Raw genomic sequence first — 27841 nt, 5'->3', positions numbered from 1 at the left:
CCAATACGGTGGACAGTAGCTGATTTAGCTTATTTAGGGATCCTCTGTGTCTATCCCATGCATTTTTGAATCCCTTCACTGTTTTTGTCTCCACCAGGAGAGATTTCAGGGCATCCACCACCCTCTCTGTGAAAAAGTAGTTCCTGAAATTACTCCTAGATCTACCACCCCGCAACCTCAATTTATATTGTGTAGTTTCACTGCTCCCATTACACATACTTTTATATATACAGTGGAACCTTGGTTTATGAGCATAATTCGTTCCAGAAGTATGCTCGTAAACCAAATTGCTTGTATATCAAAGCGAGGTTCCCCATAGGAAGTAAGGGAAACTCGCTTTGATCTGTTCCACCTCATCTCCCCCCCCCCAAGAGGCTACCGGCGCTGCTCCATTCCCCCCCCCTCCTTGAGGCCACCGATGCTGCTCCATACCCTCCTCCCACAATCCAGCATCCCCCTCTGCAAACCGGCATCCTCCCCCCCGCTCACGTCGCCCCCCCCTACCCCCGCGATTCTACATCCCGAGCACTGAAACGAAATCCCTTACTCCGATTGGGCACCAGAACCAACGCATAGGACATGCCGGTGCCCGAAGATCCTCCCTCTTCTGGGCTGGGTGGTGCATCAAAGAAGATCCTCCCTGTTGCCTGTGCTGGGCTGGACTGGGCTTTGAACATTTGCACATTCTCAAAGCCTTCTGATCTCGCTCTCTCCGAGATTCTGAATCTGAGAATCTCGGAGAGAGCGAGATTAGAAGGCTTTGAGCATGCACAAATCCTCAAAGCCCAGTCCAGCACAGGCAACAGGGAGGATCTCCTTTGACGCACCGCCCAGCCCAGAAGAGGGAGGATCTTCGGCCACCAGCATGTCCTATGCGTTGGTGCTGGTGCCGGTGCCCAATCGGGGAAGGGATTTCGTTCAGTGCTCGGGGGGGGGGGGGGGGGGATATAGAATCACAGGGGAGGGGACGACGCGAGCAGGGGGGGATGCCCGATTGCTGGGGGGGGGGGATGCCGGTCACAGGGGATGGCGCTCGTAAATCAAGTCAAACTCGGTTTCCGAGGTGCCGATTTTGCAAATGTTTTGCTCATCTTACAAAACACTCGCGAACTGGTGCACTTGTAAACCGAGGTTTGACTGCAATAGGAAATTGCTGAACATCCTATTTAAATCTGGACCTATGCTTGCGGGCTCACTGCTAGAGCTGCTGCCTCCAGTGGCATAGTGAGGGTGAGAGGTGCCTGTCTCCCAACCTCATCTCCACCCCCATGCTCTTTCCCAATCCAGCATGCTGTGTGCGGCCCCCCCCTTCCCCCGTACCTCTAGTTGTTCACTGCAGTGAGCAACATGAACTCAAACATGCTCCTCGCAGCCCCGTCAGCTCTCCCTCTGATGTCCGGAAGTGACATCGGCCGGAGCCATGGAATCGAGGGTGCTATACTCACATGGATTAAAAACTGGTTGACAGATAGGAAACAGAGAGTGGGGGTGAATAGACAATACTGGACTGGAAAAGCGTCACGAGTGCCGCAAGGTTCGGTGCTCGGGCCTGTGCTCTTCAACATATTTATAAATGACCTAGAAATTGGCACAAGTGAGGTGATTTTATTTGCGAAGTTATTCAGAGTAGTGAGGACACAGAAGGATTGCGAAGACCTACAAAGAGACATAAACACACTCGAAGAATGGGCCGCAAAATGGCAAATGAGATTCAACGTGGATAAGTGCAAGGTGATGCATGTCGGTTACAAAAATCATATGCATGAATACAGGATGTCCGGTGCTATACTCGGAGAGAGTCCCCAGGAAAGAGACTTGGGAGTACTTGTAGACAAGTCAATGAAACCGTCCGCGCAATGTGTGGTGGCGGCGAAAAGGGCAAACACAATGCTAGGAATGATTAAGAAGGGGATCACAAACAGATCTGAAAAGGTTATCATGCCGTAATACCGGGCCATGGTATGCCCCCACCTGGAATACTGCATCCTAGTTGCCGTACATGAAAAAGGACATAGTACTACTCAAAAGGGTCCAGAGAAGAGCGACAAAAATGGTTAAGGGACTTGGGGAGTTGCCGTACAATGAGAGGCTAGAGAAACTGGGCCTCTTCTTCCTTGAGAAGAGAAGAATGAGAGGCAACATGATTGAAACATTCAAGATATTGAAAGGAATTGACTTAGTAGAGAAAGAGAGATTGCTCACCCTCTCCAAAGTGAAGAGAACGAGAGGGCACTCTCTAAAGTTAAAAGGGGATAGATTCCGTAGAAACGTAAGGAAGAAGTTCTTCACCCAGAGAGTGGTAGAAATCTGAAACGCTCTTCCAGAGGCTATTATAGGGGAAAACACTCTTCAGGGATTTAAGACAAGGTTGGATAAATTCCTACTGGAACAGGACATACGCAAGTAAGGCTAGACTTATTGAAGCTAATTGGCAGTCATTAAAATATGAGAATGCATCTGGCTCCGTACTATTCAATAAGGCATGGCGTCTAGCTCTACTAGCTCATGACTCTAAAGGGAGGATGGTCATGGGTATGTCGGAGCGAACAGGTGGTGAAAAGGGTGAACAGAATGCATGGAATGATAAAGAAGGGGAATCATGAACAGAGTGGAGAAGGTTATCATGCCGCTGTACCGGGCCATGATGCGCCCTTACCTGGAGTACTGCGTCCAGCACTGGTTGCCGTACATGAAGAAGGATATGGTACTACTGGAAAGGGTCCAGAGAAGAGCGACTAAGATGGTTAAGGGGCTGGAGGACTTGCCGTAATGATTAAAGAAACTGGGCCTCTTCTCCCTCGAACAGAGGAGATTGAGAGGGGACATGATCAAATCATTCAAGGAGGATAGACTGAAGGGAATAGACTTAGTAGATAAAGACAGGTTGTTCACCCTCTCCAAGGTAGAGAGAACGAGAGGGCACTCTCTAAAATTGAAAGGGGATAGATTCCGTACGAACGTAAGGAAGTTCTTCTTCACCCAGAGAGTGGTAGAAAACTGGAACGCTCTTCCGGAGTCTGTCATAGGGGAAAACACCCTCCAGGGATTCAAAACAAAGTTAGACAAGTTCCTGCTGAACCAGAACGTACGCAGGTAGGGCTAATCTCAGTTAGGGCGCTGGTCTTTGACCAGAGGGCCACCGCGTGAGCAGACTGCTGGGCATGATGGATTACTGGGCACGATGGTCTGACCCAGCAGCGGCAATTCTTATGTTCCACAATGTTGCACATAGTTACAAAATAATACCTCGGAGTGCCTAACTTGAGCGCCAACATATAGACCAGGTTTCAACCAATGTAAAGCTGGTGCTCAAAGCTTGGCATTGAAATCAGCGCTAAGTGTGATTTTATACAGTGCAAGTGCCCTATATAGAATCACACATGCACCAATTTTTTCTGATGCCAAATCTTGAGTGCGATGTCTAGAATTCGCCTCCACTTCCCCTCCCCCCCCTTGTGAGTTACAGTATGCTTTTGCTATTTACCAGCAATCATTTTGAATATAAGATCGAGGCAGCCAGATACATGCAGAAATTTTAATAGCTGCCAATTAGCTTCAATAATTGGCTTCTAGTGCCCAATTATTCAAGAATTATACCCAGTCACTCCTACCCTGGTGATCTCCTTATGCAAAATGACACTCTTCAGGCGCCTAATGGTTGTCTCACAGAACAGGTCAGGCTGCAAAATAAAAGCAGAATACTGTAAGATTTGGGAAGGTGAGTAATTAAATAGATTATATTTGCCCAATGGGATTCTTTGAGTTTCATAAAGATGCGTTCTATAAGAAAATCACCTTAATATAGGCACCTACACTGCTTTATGTCGCATATAGTGAAAATTGCACTGGAAGCGTCCATTTTTAAATAAAAATATCTGTGACAAAACAGTCTTGTAAACATTTCTGCATGGGTTTAAAACAATGAAGGGTTCAGTCCTGTTGCTAGAGCACCGTATGAATAGGTTGAACGGACTCTTCTGGGCAGGTACCAGAAAAGGTAAACACTGAAGCATCACTGTGCGCAAAAGCCTCTTCATCAGGTGTATATTCGTTCTTCTTCAGATCTAAAAGAAAATGAAACGCTTGATGTGAATCCCTTCATGGCATGCTTATTTACTGTAAAGGAACTTCGGACTCTTGCCCAATGTAAAGACACACGTACACTGAGAGGATGTGCTAATTGGAATTGAGACATCTGGGTTGGGACCTTTCAAGTAGAGAATGACATGGGTAAAAAAATCTCTGCGGTGATCAGTTTAGCAGCCGCAACAGGGAACCCGTCCCTCCCCTCCCATGAAGTCAACCAGCAGGAGGGATGTCCACTCTCTACCAGACCCCCACCACCCACCTGGGATGTCCACGGCAGGAGGAGTGTCCAATTCCTCCTGCTGACACCCCCTGAGATATCCCTCCTGCCGGTGATCTTCGGGGGTGGGTGGGTTTCCGGCAGGAGGGACTAGGCATCCCTTCTGCCGGTGATATTTAGGGGGAGGGTGGCAGCAGAAGAAATTGGGCATCGCTTCTGCCGGGGTATGTCTCAGGGGCGGTGGAAGGAGGAATTGGGCACTCCTCCTGCTGGGGGACGTCTAGGGGGGAGGGCTTCAGGGGTTTCAGCAGGAGGGAGTGGGCAACCCTCCTGCTGGTTGTCTTCATGGGGAGGGGGGGTGTTCCCTGCTGCAGCCACTAAACTGATCGCAGCAGGGAGATTCCCTTGCCACGATCGACTCAGTGGCTGCATCTATTTGAAATGTAGACCAGCATTTTGCTGGCCTACATTTCAGGCACCTATTGTGGCCCTAGGGAGATGCCTAGGACCACCTAAGCTCACCTAAGGCCATTTCTAGATGAAACCACGCCCGTGGTCTAGCCGGCCCTATGTGCTTCCTTATGCTCGCAAAAACACCTACAATGTAGGCTGCCTGCCTTTCGGGTGTTTTTACAAACAAACAAGTGTCCCGATTGGCTGGTTAGACAGTGGTAGGACGCCTACCGCTGCCTACAATCAGGCATCATTTATAAAATTTGCCCCCTTAAGGCTGGATTCAATAAATAGGGCCTAAAGTTAGGTGGTATTACGATATATACTATGCACCAGTTCTAAAAAGGTTGCTTAACGCTAAGCAATCTTTATAGAATAGCACTTACAATGGATTCCCATGCTTTGGGCGTGAGGACTTACGCCTCTCGAAACCTGGTGTAAATCCCTGCGCTCAACTGAAGGCAGTTGGATGCAGAAATCCAAGTATTCTGTAACATGGTGCCTAATTTCTGGGAATGCCCCTGACCCACCCATGCACCTTCCATGGCCACGCCTCTTTTGAGTTGTGTACTATGAAATTTAGCCACCCATGTTATAGACAAGGCAGAGGGCAGATCTGCATATAAATCGTAATCTAATCTAATTTAATCTGAATTTCTGTATCACACTTATCCAGTACAGGTTTATGGCGATGTACGAGTTAAGAAGCCCATAACAAAGCTTGGGGAATAGCGGATACATCACATAATGACATATAAGGGAGGAAAAGAAACAGAGCGGGGGAAGGCAACCAATTTTTGGCATCTAATTGACTAATTAATTTCTGCATCCATCTGGGATCCACACCCATATTTGGGCGCCCAACCTTTTAATGACCTTTCTAGAATCTGGAGGTTAGTGCCACTGAACATAGGAATAATTTGAAACATTTAGATTAGATGATTCCAATTATTCCAAAGATGTTTTACTGAAAATTAACCCAATATCATATACTTCACGCAATTAAGATAAGTTTATTTCTAATAGTTCATCCACTTGAGCTTAGTCCTTTGTCACTCTTATTCCGCAGAATGGTTTCATTTTCTTAGACCAGAGCCTTGTATCCAATTGCAAATCGAGGGGCAGATAATAGGAAATGTAACCTCTTACCTGGAAGCTTAAGCTTCCTACAACAGGAATTGCAGTGATGCTTTGCACGAAAGTTTTTGATTGCATCATCTCCCAAGTTTGCTGGACCAAACACCATATCATAGGATCTTTAGAAAACAATAAGAGAATATGAGTGATGTAGAGAGAAAAAAAGGAGATAATGCAGAATAATGAATGAAATACAACTGCCCCTTTCGCAGGACCACTTTAAACCCCAAGGTCACACATAAAGAGGAAGTGACATGGGAGGGGTGGAGCCAGGAGGATAGCTGCCAGGAAGTATAAAAGGAGAGGCCAGACAGTGGTGTAGTAAAGAAGGAGAGAGGGGCGGGTCAGACCGCCCCGGCTGCCATCTTCATTGGGGGGTGGGGGGGGGAGTAGCACGGCACCGGTACCTCTCCGCCCCAACATGTATCTCTTGAAATGTTTGCCAGCACAAGAAGCATCTTTCATTTGCTGTTCGTGCCGGCATCAGTTCCCTTCTGATGTCACTACCTGGTCGCAGGACCAGGACATGATGTCAGAAGGAAGCTGGTGTGAGCAGCAGGTGGAAGATGCTACTCACGCTGGTGAACATTTCAAGAAGTACGTAGGGGGGATGGTTGCTCAAGCGGTGGGGAAGAGTGTGGGGGGCACACAGTGCAGTCATGCGTTACTGATGATGTCATCAGTAACACGGCAGAGTGAAATCCCCGATGGACAAGGCCAAGCATCCTGTTTAGAGTGTTGCCACCCTGACGATGCTTTGGATGAAGGTAGGGCTCGCGCACAGTTGGTGAGGAGGAAAGGATGGAGGGTCAGCAGGAATATTGGGACCAGCCGTTTTGGACATAAACCTTTTATACAGTTTATGCAATTTGGTTTTAGATTTTAGTTTTTTGTGATTTTAATAAATTCCTGTACATTTTCTTGCAGTATGTTCTTGTTTGCTTTTTTTTTTTTTTTTTTTTTTACTGCAAGTCCGGTTGGCTTTTCTGCTTGTTTTGCACAAATGACAATTAAACATTTACTTCCAATTACATTTTTCAGAGGAAACAGAGCAATGATGGAGTTTTAAAGGCTTATCTCTGAAATGAGATCTCCTTAAGGGACCAGTGTGATCCCAAAACAAGATCTCATGTACAACATCTTTTGCTAATTATATCACACAACTCAGAAAGCAGTAGAAAGTGTTACACTCTTGACAGGTGTGTGCATGGGAAATATTTTCATCCTTTTTTCTTTTGTGCTGTTTTATTCAGGGCATGATTTTGTAACAAGATGCCTATGGAGTCACACTAGACCGACATTTAACACTGGCAGAACACACGAACTTAGTGGTACAAAAATGCTTTTTTACATTGTGGAAATTAAGAACCATAAAAAAATATTTTGATCCTTTATCGTTCAGACTATTGGTGCCGGCATTATTTTTATCTATTTTAGACTATTATAATATCATCTATTTAGGAACACCCCAAAAAATTCTAAGGAAATTAAGGATAATTCAGAATTCAGCTGTTCGATTGATTTTTGGTTGAAAAAAGAACGACCATATTAGTCCTTATTATCGTTTACTTCATTGGCTGCCTTTGGAGGCAAGAGTATTATTCCAATTTTCCTGTGTCTGCTTTAAGCTGATATCGGGATTGTCTCCAGCTTACCATTTTCCTCATTTTGTGTTGCATAGACCATCAAGAGAAACTAGAAACTTCTACTTATTTGCTTATCCAAAAATTAATGGGTGTAGATATAAGACCTTCTTAGCATTTCAAGCTGGTAGGCAACAATCTTGGTTTACTTATGTCATCCTATTGCTGTTTTCGGAAATTAATTAAGACCACTTTGTTCCATAAGTTTATTACTTAATGAGTTTTATTAGTGAAATTCTATTTTATAAATATTTGTATTTTTTACTGTATTATTATTTCGCTGATTGTCCAGCTCTTTTTAGTGTAAACCACCTAGAACTTTTGGTTATGGCAGTATAAAAGAAAATTATTATTATTAAAAAGGCCCCGGTTTTATAAAAATAACACTCGTACTTATGTGGCTTTATGGAATAGACTTCCAGAACAAGCCCCTGTAGTATATAAATACTTTGTGCCAGTATTGATTATGTTATAATTCAGAATACTGCGGTTTGATTGATATTTGGTCTGAAGAAGAACGACCACATTAGCCCATATTATCGATTATTGCATTGGCTAGCACTGGAAGCAAGAATACTATTTAAGTTTTCTTGTATTTGTTTTAAGCTGATTTCAGGAGAGTCAGCAATTTATTTGTCCCCTCACTTTGAATTTTATAGACCATCAAGGATTACAAGAAGTTCCAGCTTATTTACTTATCCTAAGCCAAATGGTGTCAGATATAAGACGTTTTTTGAAAGGACCTAAGCGTTTCAGGCAGGCAAACTACAATGTTGGCTCGGTGAATGTTTTCATCAAGCCATGTCTTACTGTTCTTTTCAAAAATTTGTAAAGTCTACTTTGTTTGACAAATTTATCACACAATTAGGTCTTTTTAACATTGTAATTACTTTTCTAATTTTAATTCTGGTTTTATCCTATGATATGTATGTACTTTGCTGATTGTTCAGTTTCTTACTGTGTAAACCGCCAAGAACTCTTGGGTAATAGCAGTATAAATGAATAAATTTATTATTATTATTATTATAAATACGTGAATATAAGTAGGGTGATTGATTATGGTACAAATGTGCCTGTATTGAAAACCATCTCAGAAAACGCTAACTCTATATTGTAACACCTTTACAGAAGCACATGTAAACCACTCTGAATTGGACTCCCCAGTCATTAGTAGAAGCTTTCAATAAATAGAAACAAAAATACTAGATTCTTCTGTCCCCCCCCCCAAATCTCTCACCACCATAAAAAACTTGGACAAGTCAGATGGCCAGTTAAGGACATACCTCAACACAAAGTTTTAGTAATCCTAAGCCTTACCATTTATTTAATTAATTAATTAATAGATTTCTATTCTGTTCTCCCAGGAGCTCAGAATGGGTTACAATTGATATTCACAGTAAAGTTACAGGACAAAAAAATTATAGGCATTCGAAGAGACAGATGAGGGGACGTAGAGAGAGAAGAGGGGTGGGAACAAGGGAAGGGAGTGCAGAGATGGGGGAGCGGTAGGGGAGCAGGGAACAGGAGAAGGAGGAGAAAGGAAAGAGGCAGTCCATTAGCACTGTTCAATTGGAGATGGGTCTTCAGCGTTTTCCGAAAGATCATCTTGTGATCTTATCTGGGCAGGCAATTGGTTCCAAAGACGGGGGATGAAGTGGCTGTATGAGCGTTTATGAGCTGTTTCAATTTGGAGGGATCTTCCTGGAGGGATGTATAGTCGTTGCTCTGCTTGAGAGCGGAGTGGACAGGCGGGAGTTTATTGAGGGAGTCTGGATGTGATATAGGCAGGGGTGATGAGGTGGAATGTCTTGTAGGCCATAACAAGGGCTTTGAACACACAGTGTTTGTTAACCGGAAGCCAGTGTTCTGCATGGAGGGCTGGAGAGATGGGGTCGCGGTAATCCAGGTCATGTAGGAGGCGGATTGCAGTTATAGAAGGGGGTAGACATGTATCAAATGCAAATTGAAAAACATGCAATCGTATGACCATGTTCTGTTGAGCCCAGGCTACAACTCTGTCTTTCTCTGGGACTAAGGCAGCTGCTACCACTCCCAAGGGGTGGTACCATCTGCTAACCCTTGCAGTTACTAACTCAATGAGTCAGGTGGTTTTGCATCCAAATAACAGAGGAGCAAAAACAATGTTATTTTCCTAGAGGCCTGAAGTATTTGGAGTTAGCAACATTCAGTTCTTAAACAGATGAGCTTTTTTCCTTTACTCCTAGAGGTGAAGATTAACAGATTTCTGCTCTCATCATGAATTCTAATGCTGAGCCAATAAAAGAGTTCACAACCTGGGGAAAAAACCTCCTGCAAGAGTAGGAGAAAGGGTCACAGAAACGCACATATGTCATCACATGTGCACACTAAGAATCTCGCTAGCCTTACCTCTTCTCCCCTGCCTTTATCACTGAGGGATCGGTCAAATTCTCACCAACGCCTTCATAAAATAAAACAGTGGGAAAAAGTAATATTAATTAGTAGTACTAGGATTATTTTGTTAGATTAAAGAAATAGGGTAGGGAAGGGTGAGAAAGATGCTCAACAATTCACGGGTTGACTTACTGCCCAGAAAGACCTTGGTCTTGCCTCTACCGCACCCTGTGTCTACATAAATACGTGTACTTTGGGTAACTTGAAAGAGGAAAGGGGATGGGATTTGAAATACCATCTTTCTGTGGTTACAATCAAAGCGGTTTACATATACACGGGCATAAGAGCCAGCTCTGTGGACAGTGGCATAGCAAGGGTGATTGGTTCCCCTCCCCCGCTGCATGCGCACCCCCTTCCCCCGTACCTTTTAAACATTTCTGGAGTGAACAGCACGCCCACATTGGTGTCGGCTCACCCTTTGACATCACTTTCTAGGCGCAGGTCCCGGAAGTGACATCGGAGAGAGCGCCGATGCCAACATGGACAGCAACCTCACACTGGAGAAGTAAAAAGGGTACGGGAGAATGCAAGGGGTGGGTGTGGCAAGGAGGAGCAGGGGGTAGGAGGGGTGCCGCACCCTTAGCAAGACGGCACACAGTGCGAACCGCCCCGCCCCCCTTTACTACGCCACAGTCTGTGGGTGCTTGAGCATTCCCAATATTGAGCAAACTCATTACTCCAAAGAGGGAACATAGGGCTAGATTCACTAAGCCCATGGATCCGATCTGATCCGATCCATGGGCAGGGGGCTGATCCACGAAGCGTTCTCATGCAAATGAGGACACTCAGAATCACGCCTCCAACCTACTGCACGGATCGCTGAATAGCAATCCCGACCATCTGTAGATGGTCTGCACATGCTTACAGAGCAGCGACATTTTTTTACTGTACTTTTTTTACTTTTTACTTTTATAGCGAGCCCCTGGTTTTAACCCGCTTTAAACCCGCAGGTTAAAACCACGGGCTCGCACTGCAGGGGAAGGCCAGGAGAGTCGGGGCAGTAGCAGGGCGGCGATCGGGGCAGAGAGCAGGAGATGCAGTCGCAAACGACATGAGCGACTGGTCCCCAGCAGTCGCTTGTTTGTTGATCGGCCAGCCCACTCGGTGTTCCAATTTTTGGTTAGTGAATCGCTGCCTGCCCACTTTCCATGCCGTTTCCCCTCATTTGCACGCACGGATTGGAGGATGATCGGCCACGAGGTTAGTGAATCGGATCGGAGGGAAATCGGGTCACAAAGTGGTCAAGACTTAATCGGTGGGCTTAGTGAATCTAGCCCACGGAAATGACAGCACATAAAGACCTGAACAGTCCATCCAGTCTGCCCTGTAACAGGCTTAACAAGATTAAATTAAAATGTATTTTTTCTGTTATTTCTGGGCCATAGACCTTAGAAGTCTACCTGGTACTGACCTTAGTTTCCATCTGCCGTTGAAGCTCACTCCAGTCGACCCAAACCATCTCTTTGCGGGATTCAGACCTTAAAAGTCTGTCCATTCTTATTCTAGTTAGAGATCCTTTTTAAATTCCGTCACCATTTTCTCCTCCACCACCCCCTTCCAGAGGGCATTCCAGGCATCCACCACCCTCTCTGTGAAACATAATTTCCTAACATGACTTAAGTCTACCACCCTTGAACCTCAATTGATGTCCTCTAGTAGTACCAATTTCCCTTCTCTGGAAAAGATTCGTTTCTATATTAATACCTTTCAAATATTTAAATAGACATCAGCTTATATTGTGTGTAGCACCCCCCAGTCATCGTGAAAAGTTGGCTCCTATATAAGAACATAAGAATTGACACTGCTGGTCAGACCAGTAGTCCATGGTGCCCAGCAGTCCGCTCCCGCGGTGGCCCCCAGGTCAAAGGCCAGCGCCCTTATTTTGTGCCTGTACAGGTAATAATAAATTATTAAATACAGCACAGAGATTTCGGCAGTTGGAACCCAAGCACAGTACCGGGTAAAGCTTTGGATTCTTGCCCAGAAATAGCTAAGAAGAAAAAATTAAAAAAATAAAAATTTAAATTGAATCAGGTTGGGCAGACTGGATGGACCATTTGGGTCTTTATCTGCCGTCATCTACTATGTTACTATGTCACATTAGGCCCATTTACTAAGCTGTGTTAGGTGCTCTGAAGTATAAATTACAAAATACATCTTACTCACACAGATAATAAAGTTGAGATTACACTATACCGATGTCCCACAAACCTTTGAGGTTGTATCGTTTCCACCTTTTTTTACTGTCTGTGGTACTTTTAACTGTCGCTAACCCCCAAAACATTAAAGGTTAATTGCAATGTACTGCAATGAAAGCAAAGAAATTTGATCATGTTTCACCACCTCTCAAAAAATCTCATTGGCTTCCAGTGTCGCATAGAATCCTTTACAAAATATGTTTGTTATCGCTTAAGGCTCAGCTCTACAAGTCCCCCAGATTTCATCGATAAGATTCTAATTCCCTACGCTTCCACTAGATTATTTCGGTCTAGTGATCAACATCTGCTAACCGTTCCTTCACTTAAAACCATTAATACGCGGAGACAATATATTTTTTCATTTGAAGGAAGAACGAAATATTGATAGATTTAAGAGCCAGTTGAAATGCTTTCTTTTTAAAGATGCTTTTGACTGCTAGACATCGTAAAACTCCGTTGAAGACTCAACTCTTAAAAAAAAAATCCTCCTTTTGTAGTTTTCCTTGATTGTCTCATTTGCCTTCAATTATTGTATTTCCATCCCTACATTCCGAATTGGTTCTGTTTGCCCTGTAAGTCATGTATTTGGTATATTAATTTTTGTTTCCCATAAACTGTTTTTAGAATTGTGCATCGCCTTGAATCTATGATCAGGCGATCAATCAAATTGTAAATAAGCTTGAAACTTAAAGCTAAGACAAACCAAACCTCACCCACACATGAACACACCTTCCCCATCTATTTAAGAACCCTTTCTGCACCATGTAAAATACGAGGGGCCACTGAAAAGTTCTCAGCCCAACCAACAAAGTTGGGACAGTCTCCATTGAGGGCTATACACTTAGTCCAGTGATTTTCTACTTGTTTCATTCAGTGGCATAGTAAGGGAAGGGTCCACCATGGACACCTTCTTGGGGGGGGGGGGCGCTGGCACCCATCCTCCTCTCTACCCCCCGCTCCTTCCCGACTCCTCCCCCACTGCACGTGTGCACCTCCTTTCCCTCCCTTTAATTTTTCCAGCGCAAGCAGCATCACAGCATCGGTGTCGGCTCTCTTTGACGTCACTTCTGAGTTCCTTGAAAGGGGGAAGGGGACATGCATGCGGGTGGGAGGCGGAGAAGAGAATGGAGGAAGGGCGCCACCGCCACAGGCACCATTCATTACATTAGGGATTTCTATTCCGCCATTACCTTGCAGTTCAAGGCGGATTACAAAAGAATTATCCAAGATGTATTACAACAAGAACTTACAAAAAAAAATTGGTCATTTTCAAAAAGAGTGAGAAATGGGTAAGGTTATTTGTTTGGGGTAGTTGGCTTTAGTGAGAGGTGGAGTTTGAGACTTGCGGTATTATTTCTTTTTTCAGAGTTTTCTTGAAGAGTATGGTCTTTATTTCTTTTCTAAAAGTCTTGTAGTTGAGGGATGCTGTCAGTAGATTGGCGATTTGGTTGTCTAGTTTGGCTGCTTGAGTGGCCAGGAGGCCATCATATAGTTTTTTCCGTTTGACCTCCTTAATTGGGGGGTATGAGAATGGGGTTCACCCTCGCAACACCACCAATTTCATTCCAGATTTGTACAATGGAATGAAAAAAGTAGAAAAATCACTGACTGAATGTAGAGCCCTCGATGGAAGCTGCCCCAACTTTGTTGGTTGGGCTGAGAGCTTCTCAGTGGCCCCTCGTAGGGCAGAAGTGGCATCTCGTAGGGCAGAAGTGGCACCATGTACAGTGAATGACTAGAGTGCCTTTCTCTGCCACTGAGCAACTCCACTCTCAAATATCGGCCAAGAAACTGGAGGAGAAGTGGCTTCCTCCTTCCACGGTAATACGAGTCTTACCTTGGAGATCAAGGACTAGCAATTCTCCTCGGGTGTATTCGTAAGTCCAGTGGCTGAATGCCAGCATGCTCTGCTCCAGGACATTCCCTGGGTTTATTTCAGCCCCACAATTATTATTGTATTTCTTGAATTTGCCAGCCATACACTCTTCAATGGTGAACCACTCTTCCGCTGAGTGGCAGTACAAGAGGAAAACCTCCAGAAACCTTATCAGGGAGACATGGAAACACTTTAAACAGTGTTCAAATAAAAAAAGGGTAAAATTATATTTCTGACACCAAACTGGATTTCGTAGGGCATAACTTTTCCGTTTGTTTGGCCCTTTCCCGGATTTTGGATGTGTTACCCCTTCAGTTCACACATGCATTTTAATTTTTAAAAAAAATCTTTAATGTACCTTAAAATCTTTTTTATGCAAACTGATCAATTATGCATGTTAAATCAATTTAACATGCCCTAAGGGGCCTTTCTTCTAAAGAGCATTAAGCCCTTAATTTAATTTATAACCTTTTATTAAAGGAATCAAATAAATATACAATAATATAATACAAAGAGATATTCATTACAATTAGATTCACAATAATAATATTTCCATACATATTTCTATCATTCCTCCAAAATATATTTCCATATGACCTAATCCATTCCATTCTACACCCCCCCCCTTGATCCCTTCCCCCCCATTCTTTCTTCTATAACATTTTTATTGAAGGAATATACAATTATACAAAAATATGAATACAAATTAAGCTTATAACAATTATATTCATAAAAATATTTATCAAACATAGTTCTATTATTCCTCCTAAATATATTTCATATTATCTACAATAACCTTAATATATTATCAAATTCAAACCCCTTTAGAAGCAGGCTATCACAGAAATATGCTAAAAGGTTTTCTGGCATTTTGCCTGCTTCGGCATGCGTTACAGATTTTTTAAATGGGAAAACAGAAAAAAGAAAATTCAACTTTCCACAGAAGAAGGAGCAATCCAAACACAAAGGCCTAGGTTTAGGTGCGCTTTATAGAATTTGGAAGTTAGTGCCTCCGAAATAGGAAGCAATTATTGCTCTCACCTTAAATCTACGTACCAATGACAATATTCATGTACAACCTGCAATAATATATATTTTTTAAAAGCTCTTCAAAGGTGCTGTGTTAAATCTGGCCTTAGTGCACACACATTAAACCCCCCCTCTTACATCTCATCCTCCAAGTCCAAATTCGTGGCCATTGAGACGCAGTAATCTGATGCTTTATCTCAATGCTTCAGGGTGGGTGGTTGGAATGTATTTTTCAATTCTCAATTTGAGTGTAGTTCTTAGATATAATTATGGGGGGGGGGGGAGTGATAATCTTTTTGTCATAGATTATAATTGTATTTAAGTGCTTTTATAGAATTATATGATTGTATTTTATTTTGCACTTACTTATGGCTTTAAAATTAATAAAGAAATCATTAAAAAACACAACCCTTTTAGGCTTTTTTTATTGCTGGCTGAAGCGGTGTTAGTTCCGACACTCAAAGAATTCCTACGAGTGTCAAAGCTAATAAGGCCGCAGCCGGCAAAAAAAAACCTAACACGGCTTTGTGAAAGGGGGGGAGGGGGAGTCCAAATTCTAGCGCATCTTACTAAAAGGTCCCCTAAATTTTTTAAAGCACGTTAATAGACTAAATGAGAACTAACAAATATGCATTCCGACTTGGGATGTGTAATTTGATAGTGCTCATTATAGGAGCTTTTAGGGAATGGTATCCAGCAGCAGGACAATTGTTCAAGTTTGGGACTGTGCACTGGTCTTCCCTTGGAACAAAGAGTTGAGTTTTTTTTTTTTTTTAATTTAATATTTATTGAAATTTTCAATATATTCAAGCATATTATAACTTGTACAGAAAGGAAATTTAGCAAGAAATTAATACAAATGAAAACATATATCAAAGAACATATAAGCATAAATTTCTACTCAAGTCCTCAATAAGATCCAAGAAGGAAAATAGGCGACAGAAAGAAATTATTATAAAACAAAATAATAGCTAGTCGAATGAGATTGAGGCACCCTTTCTTAAACTAAGCACTTTCTTTCTCCAAAGATGCAGTTGTGAGAAAAGTTGTCAGTTGAGATGGCTCAAAGAAAACATATTTATGAGAATGGTAATTAACAACACATTTACATGGGTGTCGCAAGTAAAAAGTCGCCCCCAGAGATAAAACACCAGATTTCCTTAACAGAAATTCTTTTCTCCTTCTCTGCGTCTCCTTGGCCAAATCTGGGAACATCTGAATTTTACAACCTAAAAACTCTTTTTGCTTATTTTTAAAGAAAAGTCTCAGCAACCAGTTTTTATCTGGTGCGAGAGCTACTGTCAATAATAAGGTTGCAGGGGTCACTAATTCTCTGTCAGACATTTCCAATATATTGGATATATTCATTAAATCAGGTCCCGACTTCTGTTGTAATTGCTGTTGTTGTTGGTCTTGAGGCTTACTTAAGAGTTGAGGTTTTAAAGATTAACACCTCCCCCTTTTACAAAGCCAAGGCAAATGCTCCGACGTCCATTAAATCCCTAAGGCCATTGGAGCGATCACCACAGCAGCCGCTACCAAAGCTTTGTAAAAAGCAGCCCTAAATTTAAAGGGAACCTTAAAACATTGTTATTTACACCATGTTTTTAACATTAAACTACCACTATTTATCATTTTTTATAGCCCTGAAAAGCTGAAAAGCATACACAGAAGACTGATTACAGACGCGAAGACATGGGGCTCCTTTTACTAAGGTGCATTAGGGCCCTAATGCGCGGAATAGCGCACGCGCTAGACCTTAACACCAGCATTGAGCTGGCGTTATTCTAGAAGCGTACCGCGTGGTTTAGCAACTTTAGTGATTTTGTGCGTGCGCTAAAAACGCTAGCGCACCTTAGTAAAAGGAGCCAGTGGTGTACGCAGTTAGAAGTGCTGGCCACAGTTGAAAACAGGATATAGGGCTTGATGGGCCTTTGGTCTGTCCCAGTACAGCAACACTTATGGGCTTAAGATAATCACACACAAAAAATGAGAAAAATGAAGTTTAACGTATGTGCTGATAGTTCTTTGAGTTAATGTGGCTGTCGAGCTCCATTGTTTTATTCCAACTGCAGCTGATTTTTGCTGTCTCCGAGAAGCTGTTGCCCTAGGCTACCACTTAGTCTTGCCTAGTGGTGGGGCTGGCCCTGTGTAGTATGCACTGTCTGATTCCAGCAGGCCCAGAACTTCATGCACAATCTATTCCTGTTCCCAATAGGCGCTGAAATTAATGGCATGCCCCGACAGCACCCACTGGAAACTCACCTATTGGAGCCACTCACCAGCCCAGTGGGTGACCCGTCAAATGCGTGCAGACACTAGCGCGCCAACAATTCTGCCCTGACATTTGCGCACAAAACAAATGTGTGCCTTCCCGTTTGCACTCTGAGGGGGGGGGAACCCCCACTACACTCGCGCTCTTGTTCAGGGGGGGTGTGGGGGAAGGAACCCCCCACTACACTTACAAATCGCACTCTGAACACTTACAACTTGCTCCGGGGGAAACCTTTCCAATGACATGCTCGGGGGGGGGGGGGTCCAATGCCGACGCACTCTGATTTACAATACTGCTGCAACCTTCCCCCCCCCTACACTTACAATTCCACTCCCTTCATGCGCGCACTTGTCGCTGCATGCATTTGACAGCGGAATTGTCAGTGCGTCAATGTCCTGCGTGCTATTGACGGTGTACCGCTCAGTGTCATGTCTAAAATCATAGGAAGCTACAGTCAGCTTAAAGTACTTACCTTGGGGAATACGGAATGGATTTAGGTTTTGTCTGATTAAAGGCATATAACAGCTTTTGTGCTGCCCTCTGCTGCTGAATTTCCTGTAAAATGAAAAAAAAAAAAAACCAACAAAAAACATTTCTCCTGCTAGTTTGAGAGGTAGACTTATACAAGTTCAGTTCTCAAGGTCGACATGCAAATCTGCCTCATGTATATTCATCACCGACATCCTGAGACCTTGGCCTGTTCACAGCTCTCTGCAACTGAACTCAGACCAGCCTGGTGCAAGGTGAGAGCTGTACCAATCAAAAGAAAAATACCAAGGAAATAGCCCCGTTAAATGTCGGTTGACGCTGATGGTTTTTCTATCTCTGAGTTGAAGGGAGGAGTGAAATATACGAGTCAGAAAGGCCCATGGGATGGATTAAAGCCTGCTTTAACGTACTATATGTTAAATATTAATAAAGCACAAAGGCAAACTCTAGTATAGGGATCTCAAAGTCCCTCCCTGAGGGCTGCAATCCAGTCGAGTTTTCAGGATTTCACCAATGAATATACATGTGATCTATGTGTATGCACTGCTTTCAATGCATATTCATTGGGGAAATCCTGAAAACCCAACTGGAATATGGCTCTCGAGGACCGGAGTTCCCTACCCCTGGGCTAAAGGAACACATATTTTTTTTGGGGGGGAGGGAGGGTCTGTGGCTATATAATCAAAGTCTCCTCCATAATCCTGGAATGGGTTTAAAGAGCTGGCTGTATAATCAATGTATAACCTCTGAACAGATACACAAAACTCACAATGGACAAATATCTGAAGGAAGCTGGGACGGACTAGACTAGAAGGAATTCGATTCTCTCCTTTCCAAGAATTCATTTCTTTCACTCCTTAACCACTGTTCCTCGCACTTAACTTCTCTGGACTAGGCAAGCAGGAGGCACTTAGGATTTGAGTACCACCTCCTTTCACTCAGGCTTCCGGCATGTACTCCCAGTACTTCTGGGTTCCAATGCTTTCCCCGACACAAATGCTGAACTGGCTGCTGTTCAATTTCCCTGTTGGGGCAAAATCTCCCTGATGATTCTCCATTCTCCTCCTTAAGAGGCCTTGTGCTCCAGAGTTTGGCTGTTTTTTGTTTTTTTTAATTTCCTTCAATTCCTGAGGATTTACTGCTACTGGGCTAGCCATCTCTTCAGTAGTTTGATTGGCACTATTCTGGAGCAAAGACCCAGAATATTCCTCCAGCCACTAGATAGGAAGGCAGATTGTGGCATCCTGCTACACTTAAATGGCAGAGACCTCTTGTGGCACTATGAAAGTATTGCATTTCGAACTGTTTCCAGAACAAGGGAGTGGTCTCCAAACTGTCAAGATAATGATAGAAGAAAAATTATGTTGGATAGAAACTCAAACTGGTGTAAAACACCAGACCCAATAATTATCTGGATCTTTGGCTGGCTAAAACCACTGGCTAAATCAGTACCCCAGAAAAAGAAGGAGTTTGTGGCTAGATTGCTTTCAGAGAGTAAGTAAATATCTCTGGAACATGAAGGAGCAGCAAGGAACACATGGTCCTGGAAAAGAAGGAGAGGATACTCCACAGATCTGTGACAAGGAGGGCCAGAAGCTGCCACACACAGCATCTTTGACCACCGACCACATCTGAGTTCAGACTCCAGGTCTATGAGGTATTTTAGGGAAAGAGGTTAAGGGAGGGGTTCTACATCTCAAAGGGAGAGTCCAAACATAACGTGAGTTATTGGAACTGTTAATATTGTCCTACTCTACTATTGTTGATTTTTGGCAAAATTTTATAGGGTTACCATATGGTTCCAGAAAAAGGAGGACGGATTGAGCCATCTGGGTTTTACTTCCATTGCTTTCAATAGAAGTAAAACCCGGATATCTCAATCCGTCCTCATTTTTCTGGAGCCATATGGTAACCTAGGCAAAAAGCTCTTAAAATTTTCAATAAATGCTTTGGCTCAGAACAATTTCTGGTCTGGACTAATTTATTTGGAAGGGAAAGAGGTGAAGATCACAACAAATTCCCAATGATTTAAACCAGCATTTCCCATCCCTGTCCTGGACGGAGCACCAGTCAGTCGGGTTTTGGGGATAGCCCTAATGAATAAGCATGAGAGAAATGTGCATATAATGGAGGTGACAGGCATGCAAATCTTCTCCATGCATATTCATTAGGGTTGTCCTAAAAACCCGACTGACTGGTGGTCCTCCAGGACAGGGTTAGAAACCACTGATTTAAACTTGCAAGCCAGGCCCCCAGCTTGATAAGAATGCAGTAATGTAAGTAAAATAGCCCACTTACTCTGAGACAGAGATGTAACACTGTATCTTCTTTGTAGATGCTTGACCAGGTATTCACTACTTCAGGAAGAAAGGATTTGATGATGTAAAGCTGGCCTGATTTCAGGATATCATATTCTGACCAGGTACAGGCTACTTTCACAGCTCTCCGCAAACCTCCTCCCATCTCCTCTTTACTTAAAAATTCGATTTTAGCGCAGAGGCCTTGCTGGGACCAGGATGACATACTGTTGTTCATGATACTGGGAGAGCTTTCTTCCAGGCAGTACACAGTGACCGGTTCACCTAGGACATTATCGTGCAGAAAAATAACATTGCCAAACAATGAAAGCTGAAAAGGAAATACCATATTTTCTCTCATAATTGCCCGGGATGTTATTAGAGACACTGGGCTTCCTGAAATCTAGGGTGGGCTACTATGGAGGCATCATTTCTCTCCTCTAGCCCTGCCCCCCACCTTGATAACCAATATTTCTGGCCTCCATCCTGCCTCTTGCAGTAACTGGAATTGCTCTCCTTCCCCCCCCCCCCCTCCTCCCCCCAAATGACTGGCACTCTCTTCTTAACCTCATCTTGAGGTTGTGGTATCATGCGGGGCTAGTTCGGGGCCTTGAATATCTGTATATCCTCAAAGCCCTGGCACCAGCTCAGCACCGTTTTATATATTTAAAAATGTATATTCCACATATCCAACAATTCTATGTGGGTAACAAGCAACATACATAATATCATACACAAAATACAATTTAAAATGAACAACACAATAAAACCCCATAACACAATCACCGTAGCTTCAAGATGAGGTAAGAAGAGAGATCCAGTCAGGAGGAGGGGAGGAGAACAATGCCAATTGGGGGTATGGGGGATTATTGGGGGATGTTTTTTCCCCAAATTTCTTCTTCTTTTTTGATCAAATTGTAGTTCTACCCTTTACCCTAGATTCAAGTTACTCAAGGTTTATGTCTGTCTCTTATATGTCTTTAGAGGCCTATTTTTATTAATGTTAATCGCTTAGAAGTTTGTTATAAGCATTTTATCAAATTTTTAATAAAACTTGAAACTTCCATATCTTCCTCCCTGATTGGGTTACCCCCCCCAGCTTCTTACCCTTTGCAGGTACCGGAGTAAACGGAATGCTCTGGGACAAGCGCATCAAATTATTTCTTTCCACGGCTACCCAAAAAAAAAGAGGGAGAATTAAGTACTAGGAATATAACCCACATGTGAACAGAATGAAATAAAAGGCTTGAATGTCTGTGTGATTAAACTTTACAACCTGAATAGTAAAAGGCGCTGTCCATCTTTGGCTTGAAAGGAGAAGAGATGCCTAAAAAGAGAAACGTATAAGGTGATACAGGCTATTTACCATTTGGGGATTACTGTATGTGAAAGGACTGTGCTGTCTCCAAGATTCTGTGATTTCATTGCTCAGTTTTAATCTCTGGGCCATTATTACAAGCTTTACACTCTTTTTTTTAACCTCTGTAAATTTACAGTGTTAGATACTGCTGGAGAGCAGTTAAACATCTTGCTGGCTGATGGACTGATGAGAACGGTATCAGGTTGCTCATATTTTTTCCCCTAGTCTACTCCTCTAGATCAGTATTCTTCAACCGCCGGTCTGCGGTGTGATTGATGCGGCGTTATCTTCGAGCCAGCTCCCTCTTCCTAACTGATTCAGTGTACAAAGCCACGGACAGTGGCTCCTACGGGCATCCTGCGCCTGAACTGGAAGCCTTCTCTCTGACGTGCAACGTCAGAGGGAAGGCTTCCAGATGAGGCACAGGACGTGCAAGGTGCAATTAGTACTATTATGGGGGCGGGGTCTGGGGTGGAGCTTGGGTAGAGATGGGCGGGGTCTGGCCCATGACTTAGCACAGTGTTCTTCAACTGCCGGTCCACGGACTGATGCCGGTCCACAGAATAATTCTTTTATTTCTGCTGGTCCATAGGTGTATAAAGGTTGAAAAACATTGCTCTAGATGACAATCTGGCATTTATCCCTCTCTACCCACAGAGGGGAAGGAAGGAAGAAGGAGAGTTGCCAGACTGGGATTTTGACACCCTGGGCCACTGCCTTACCTGGTCGCCCCCGACATCACCAATACCTTCTCCCACCCCTCCCCACAGATCTCCCCTTGATCTCCCCAGGTTGAAAATAGCATCCCTGACTTGCAAGTCAAGTTGTTTTTTTTTTCAAGTTTATTAGCATTTGATTGATCGCTTATTACAAGCTAAGCGATGAACAATTTATTTAAAATAAATAGAATTTTCAAATTACAACAATAAGTTGGGTTCAGATACAAACAGACAAAACAGACTGACATGATACATAAGGAGGGAAAAAAAATGGGAGGGAATAGTTACAATATTTAATCTTTTTCATAATCTAAAAAAAGGAAGAAGAGGGGGCAGGAAAAAACATGCGGAAAGGGAGTGTGAAAATTGGATAAAAAGTAATTTTAAAAATAGAAAGTTAAATATAATGCATTTTTAAACGTTAAAAGCGTCTTTAAATAAAAAAGTTTTTAAAATGGTTTTGAATTTATTAAGATCTTTAACTTCTCTTATATATAGTGGTAGATTATTCCAGGTTTGGGGGGCCATTACAGAAAATATGTCATATCATCTGGTGCCAATTATCTTCAAGGATGGGATCATTAATTGTCCTTGCGATGAAGAGCGGAGAGATCGTGTTGCATTGTAGGGAATAAGTAACCTATCTATGAATTGTGGTTCATGCGTAGTTAATGTTTTAAATACTAATAGGGAAATTTTGTAAATTATACGTTGGTTGATAGGCAGCCAGTGTGAATCAATAAGGAAAGGAGTGACATGATCAAATTTTTTTCCGTTATGAATAATTTTAACTGCGGTGTTTTGTATTATTTGTAGTCGTTTCTTTTCCTTTTGGGTAATATTCAGCAATAGTGAATTACAATAGTCGAGCTTAGCAATCACTAAAGAATGAATTAAAATATTTAAAGATTTGGGTTCCAAGAATTTCGACACAGATCGAATCATGCGCAAGCGATAAAAACAACTTTTGACAATATTACTGATATGATCGTGGTATGTAAAATTTTGATCAATTGTGACTCCGAGTATTTTTAAAGATGATACAAGCTCTATGGGGATATTGTCAATGGAGAATGGGGTTGTTGGCGTTAATCCCGATTTGATAGGAAAAAGTAATGCTTTGGTCTTAATTATGTTTAGAGCTAATCTGTTTTGAAAAAGCCAGTTTTTGATTTTTGAAAGTTTTTGATTGATTAAATGTATTTCAGTTGAATTTTCAGGATTGAGGGGGTGGATCAATTGAATATCATCCGCGTAGGCGTATGTAGTGAAGCCTATGGACTGAGCTAGACTTAGTAGAGGAGAAAGAAAGATATTAAAAAGTAAAGGAGACAAAATAGATCCTTGAGGGATACCAAAGTCATGTGAAAAAGAATTAGAGACTGAGTTATTGAAATGAACTATAGATGATCGATTACCGTATTTTCGCGGATATAACGCGCACCATTGTAAAACGCGCACAGGGGTATAGCGCGCAGAAATCACGATGATATGTACAAAAACTTTTCTATACCGCGCTCAGGCATATAACGCGCATGCTGCCCGACTCTCCTCTGGCCACCCCGACTCTCCTTTCGCTCTCCCCGACTCTCCTCTGGCCACCCCGACTCTCCTTTCGCCCTCCCCGACTCTCATCTGGTTGCCCCGACTCACCCTGACTTTCGGTGCACTGCCCCGACTCTCCTCTGGTTGCCCCGACTCACCCTGACTTTCGGTGCACTGCCCCGACTCTCCTCTGGTTGCCCCGACTCACCGTTCACCCGCCCTGACTTTCGGTGCACTGCCCCGCCTCTCCGTGCCTGTCCCCCTTGAAGTCCTGTCCCCCCTTGAAGGTCTGCCTGTCCCCCCTTGAAGGTCTGCCTGTCCCCCCTTGAAGTCCTGTCCCCCTTGAAGGTCTGCCTGTCCCCCTTGAAGATCTGCCTGTCCCCCCTTGAAGTCCTGTCCCCATCCTGAAAGCCTGATGCCCCCCCTCGACGTCCGATTCTTCTCCCCCCTCGGCAGGACCACTCGCACCCCCACCCCGAAGGACCGCCGACTCCCCGACAATATTGGGCCAGGAGGGAGCCCAAATCCTCCTGGCCACGGCGACCCCCTAACCCCACCCCGCACTACATTACGGGCAGGAGGGATCCCAGGCCCTCCTGCCCTCGACGCAAACCCCCTCCCCCCAACGACCGCCCCCCCCCCCAAGAACCTCCGCCCGTCCCCCAGCCGACCCGCGACCCCCCTGGCCGACCCCCACGACACCCCCACCCGCCTTCCCCGTACTTTGTGTAGTTGGGCCAGAAGGGAGCCCAAACCCTCCTGGCCACGGCGACCCCCTAACCCCACCCCGCACTACATTACGGGCAGGAGGGATCCCAGGCCCTCCTGCCCTCGACGCAAACCCCCCTCCCTCCAACGACCGCCCCCCCCCCCAAGAACCTCCGACCGACCCGCGACCCCCCTGGCCGACCCCCCCACCCCCCTTCCCCGTACCTTTGGAAGTTGGCCGGACAGACGGGAGCCAAACCCGCCTGTCCGGCAGGCAGCCAACGAAGGAATGAGGCCGGATTGGCCCATCCGTCCTAAAGCTCCGCCTACTGGTGGGGCCTAAGGCGCGTGGGCCAATCAGAATAGGCCCTGGAGCCTTAGGTCCCACCTGGGGGCGCGGCCTGAGACACATGGTCGGGTTTGGCCCATGTGCCTCAGGCCGCGCCCCCAGGTGGGACCTAAGGCTCCAGGGCCTATTCTGATTGGCCCACGCGCCTTAGGCCCCACCAGTAGGCGGAGCTTTAGGACGGATGGGCCAATCCGGCCTCATTCCTTCGTTGGCTGCCTGCCGGACAGGCGGGTTTGGCTCCCGTCTGTCCGGCCAACTTCCAAAGGTACGGGGAAGGGGGGTGGGGGGGTCGGCCAGGGGGGTCGCGGGTCGGTCGGAGGTTCTTGGGGGGGGGGCGGTCGTTGGAGGGAGGGGGGTTTGCGTCGAGGGCAGGAGGGCCTGGGATCCCTCCTGCCCGTAATGTAGTGCGGGGTGGGGTTAGGGGGTCGCCGTGGCCAGGAGGGTTTGGGCTCCCTTCTGGCCCAACTACACAAAGTACGGGGAAGGCGGGTGGGGGTGTCGTGGGGGTCGGCCAGGGGGGTCGCGGGTCGGCTGGGGGACGGGCGGAGGTTCTTGGGGGGGGCGGTCGTTGGGGGGAGGGGGTTTGCGTCGAGGGCAGGAGGGCCTGGGATCCCTCCTGCGCGTAATGTAGTGCGGGGTGGGGTTAGGGGGTCGCCGTGGCCAGGAGGGTTTGGGCTCCCTCCTGGCCCGATATTGTTGGGGAGTCGGCGGTCCTTCGGGGTGAGGGTGCGAGTGGTCCTGCCGGGGGGGGGATGTATCGGACGTCGGGGAGTCGGCCGGGCAAGAGGGCTTGGGCTCCCTCTTGCTCCGATCGTGGATGCGGGTGCGGGTGGGAGCGCGTGCGAGCGGTCGTTCGGGGTGGGGGTGCGAGCGGTCCTGCTGGGGGGGTGAATCGGGCGTCGGGCGGGGTGGGAACTATGTTTAAAAACTTTTGTATACCGCGCTCAGGCATATAACGCGCGAGGGGTATGCGCGGTACGTAAAATCACGTATAACGCGCGCGTTATATCCGCGAAAATACGGTAGATAGAAACGAAGTGAACCATTCTAAAGTTAGATCACATACCCCTATAGTTTTTAATCTGTTTAGGAGTAGTGAATGATCAATGGTATCAAATGCAGCAGAAAGATCGAGAGAAAAAAGTATGACAGATTTGTGATGGTCCAAATGATAATTAATGTTGGTTGTTAACCCAATTAATGAATATTCTGTGTTATGATTTTTTCTGAAACCTGTTTGGTTGGGATGTAAAACGTTAGTAGATTCTACAAAATCGGATAGTTGATTAAACACTACTCTTTCAACTATTTTTCCCATAAATGGGATATTGGCAATAGGACGGTAGTTCATAGGGTCGTCAGAGTTTATTTTGCGATCCTTTATTGAAGGATGAATGATTGCTGTTTTCCATATGGTGGGGAAAGTGCCTGATTTGAGACTTTTCAGTATTAAAGAATGTATAAATGGGCCAAAACAAGAAAAATATTTTTTTAATATAAAAGGAGATATGATTTCCGATGAAGAGCCTTTAAAATTGATTTTTTGGATAATGTCTTTAATTTCTGTTAAAGAAGGACAGTTAAAAGTAGAACATTTAGAATAAGGAAATTGATGGTCATTTGTAGCGTCTGTTGAAATAACAGGAGAAGGTGATTGAAAAATTTTTCTAATAGTTTTAATTTTATCACAGAAAGTATTAGCTAAGTCTTGTGCTGTCAAATTTAATTGATTGATATCTTTTTGTAAATTGGGAGTAATGGATTTTAAAATAGAATAGAGTATTGATGGATTTTTGGCTTTTATAATTTTGTTTGAATAATAAGATCGTTTAACATCATTAATTTTTGATTTATAAAGAAAAGATTTTTCTTTGAAAAGTTTCAGATTTTCATATGATTTATTTTTACGCCATTTCCTCTCCAATGATCTAAGTTGTTTTTTTATTAGAGAAAGCTCATAAGAATACCAAGGATTGTGGGTTTTTCGTGAGGAGATGGTTTTATTAATGAGTGGTGCTTCTTTGTCCAATAATTTCTGAATAGTTAAATTCCATATTGTAAGTTGATCATCTAGTCCACTACAGATCACGCTGCTAACCCCCCACACCCTTTTTAATAAACCGCAATCGTGGTTATTAGCGCAGGGAACTGCACTGCTCCCGATGCTCATAGGAACTCTGAGTGTCGGGAGCAGCGCAGAACATTCAGTGTGATTCCCTGCGCTAATAACTGCTATCGCGATTTAGTAAAAGGGGTGGGGAGGGGTGGGAAGAAAGGTCAGGGGACAGGAAGGTATTGGTTGCATTAGGAGGGGTAAGGGATGTGGGCAAATGTGTGCCTTTTAAAAACAGTAGGCCTGACTTGAGGCCTGCTTTCTTAATTGCTGCAGCCAGCAGTCCTCAGAGAAGAGCTTGAAATGCTCTTTCTTTTTTTCTTTTTTTAAATTGCAGCTCCCATTGGACTTGTTGGCCCCCTCTACTCTTTCCTGCCATGTGCCCCTCTGGCATACCTCTTAAAATGCGACCATGACCAATGTGGAGAGTGTGTGGCGCAGTGGTCAAAGCTACAGTCTCAGCACCCTGAGGTTATGGGTTCAAATCTCTCACTGCTCCTTGTGACCCTGGGCAAATCACTTAATCCCTCCAGTGCCCCAGGTACACTAGATAGAGGGAAATATGATAAAAGTACCTGAATGAATGTAAAACCGCTTAGGATATAAGTGGTATATAAATAAATAAATCATTTGAAATAAATAATAATAATGATGTGACATCAGAAGGGCCAGTGACGGTGGGGGGCTAGAGAGAAGGAGAGGCGATGGTGTCCAGCCGGTCCACTCCCCCTTGTCCGCCTTACTATACCACTGCACCTGGATCCATGTATTTTACAAGAGGCTCTGTATTTGGCAGTACAGTGGTGCCTCACACAACGAACTTAATTGGTTCCAGGAGCAAGTTTGTTATGCGAAAAGTTCGTTATGTGAAACGCATTTTCCCATAACAATACATGTTAAAAAAAATAATT

General features: G+C 44.3%; 1 protein-coding gene across 4 annotated transcripts in view; it reads right to left on the bottom strand.

The window, feature by feature from the left end:
- Positions 1–3802: 3802 nt before the first annotated feature.
- LOC117348494 (transient receptor potential cation channel subfamily M member 7-like) overlaps positions 3803–27841 on the bottom strand; it is a 148638-nt gene continuing 124599 nt past the window's right edge. For all 4 annotated transcript variants that reach the window (XM_033920707.1, XM_033920708.1, XM_033920709.1 and 1 more), the window contains 8 exons: positions 21413–21463; positions 21244–21309; positions 20138–20421; positions 17823–17905; positions 14008–14213; positions 9928–9979; positions 5909–6015; positions 3803–4064 (listed from right to left, as the gene is read on the bottom strand). In XM_033920707.1, the coding sequence (XP_033776598.1) occupies positions 3943–4064; positions 5909–6015; positions 9928–9979; positions 14008–14213; positions 17823–17905; positions 20138–20421; positions 21244–21309; positions 21413–21463 (971 nt within the window). In that variant the 3' untranslated portion in view covers positions 3803–3942. The remainder of the gene's footprint in view (positions 4065–5908; positions 6016–9927; positions 9980–14007; positions 14214–17822; positions 17906–20137; positions 20422–21243; positions 21310–21412; positions 21464–27841) is intronic.

This window comes from Geotrypetes seraphini, chromosome 14, assembly GCF_902459505.1.
Source record: "Geotrypetes seraphini chromosome 14, aGeoSer1.1, whole genome shotgun sequence".
Taxonomy (NCBI): Eukaryota; Metazoa; Chordata; class Amphibia; order Gymnophiona; family Dermophiidae; genus Geotrypetes; species Geotrypetes seraphini.
Note: the sequence above shows the minus strand (reverse complement) of the source record. Positions and strands in the feature narration are given on the sequence as shown.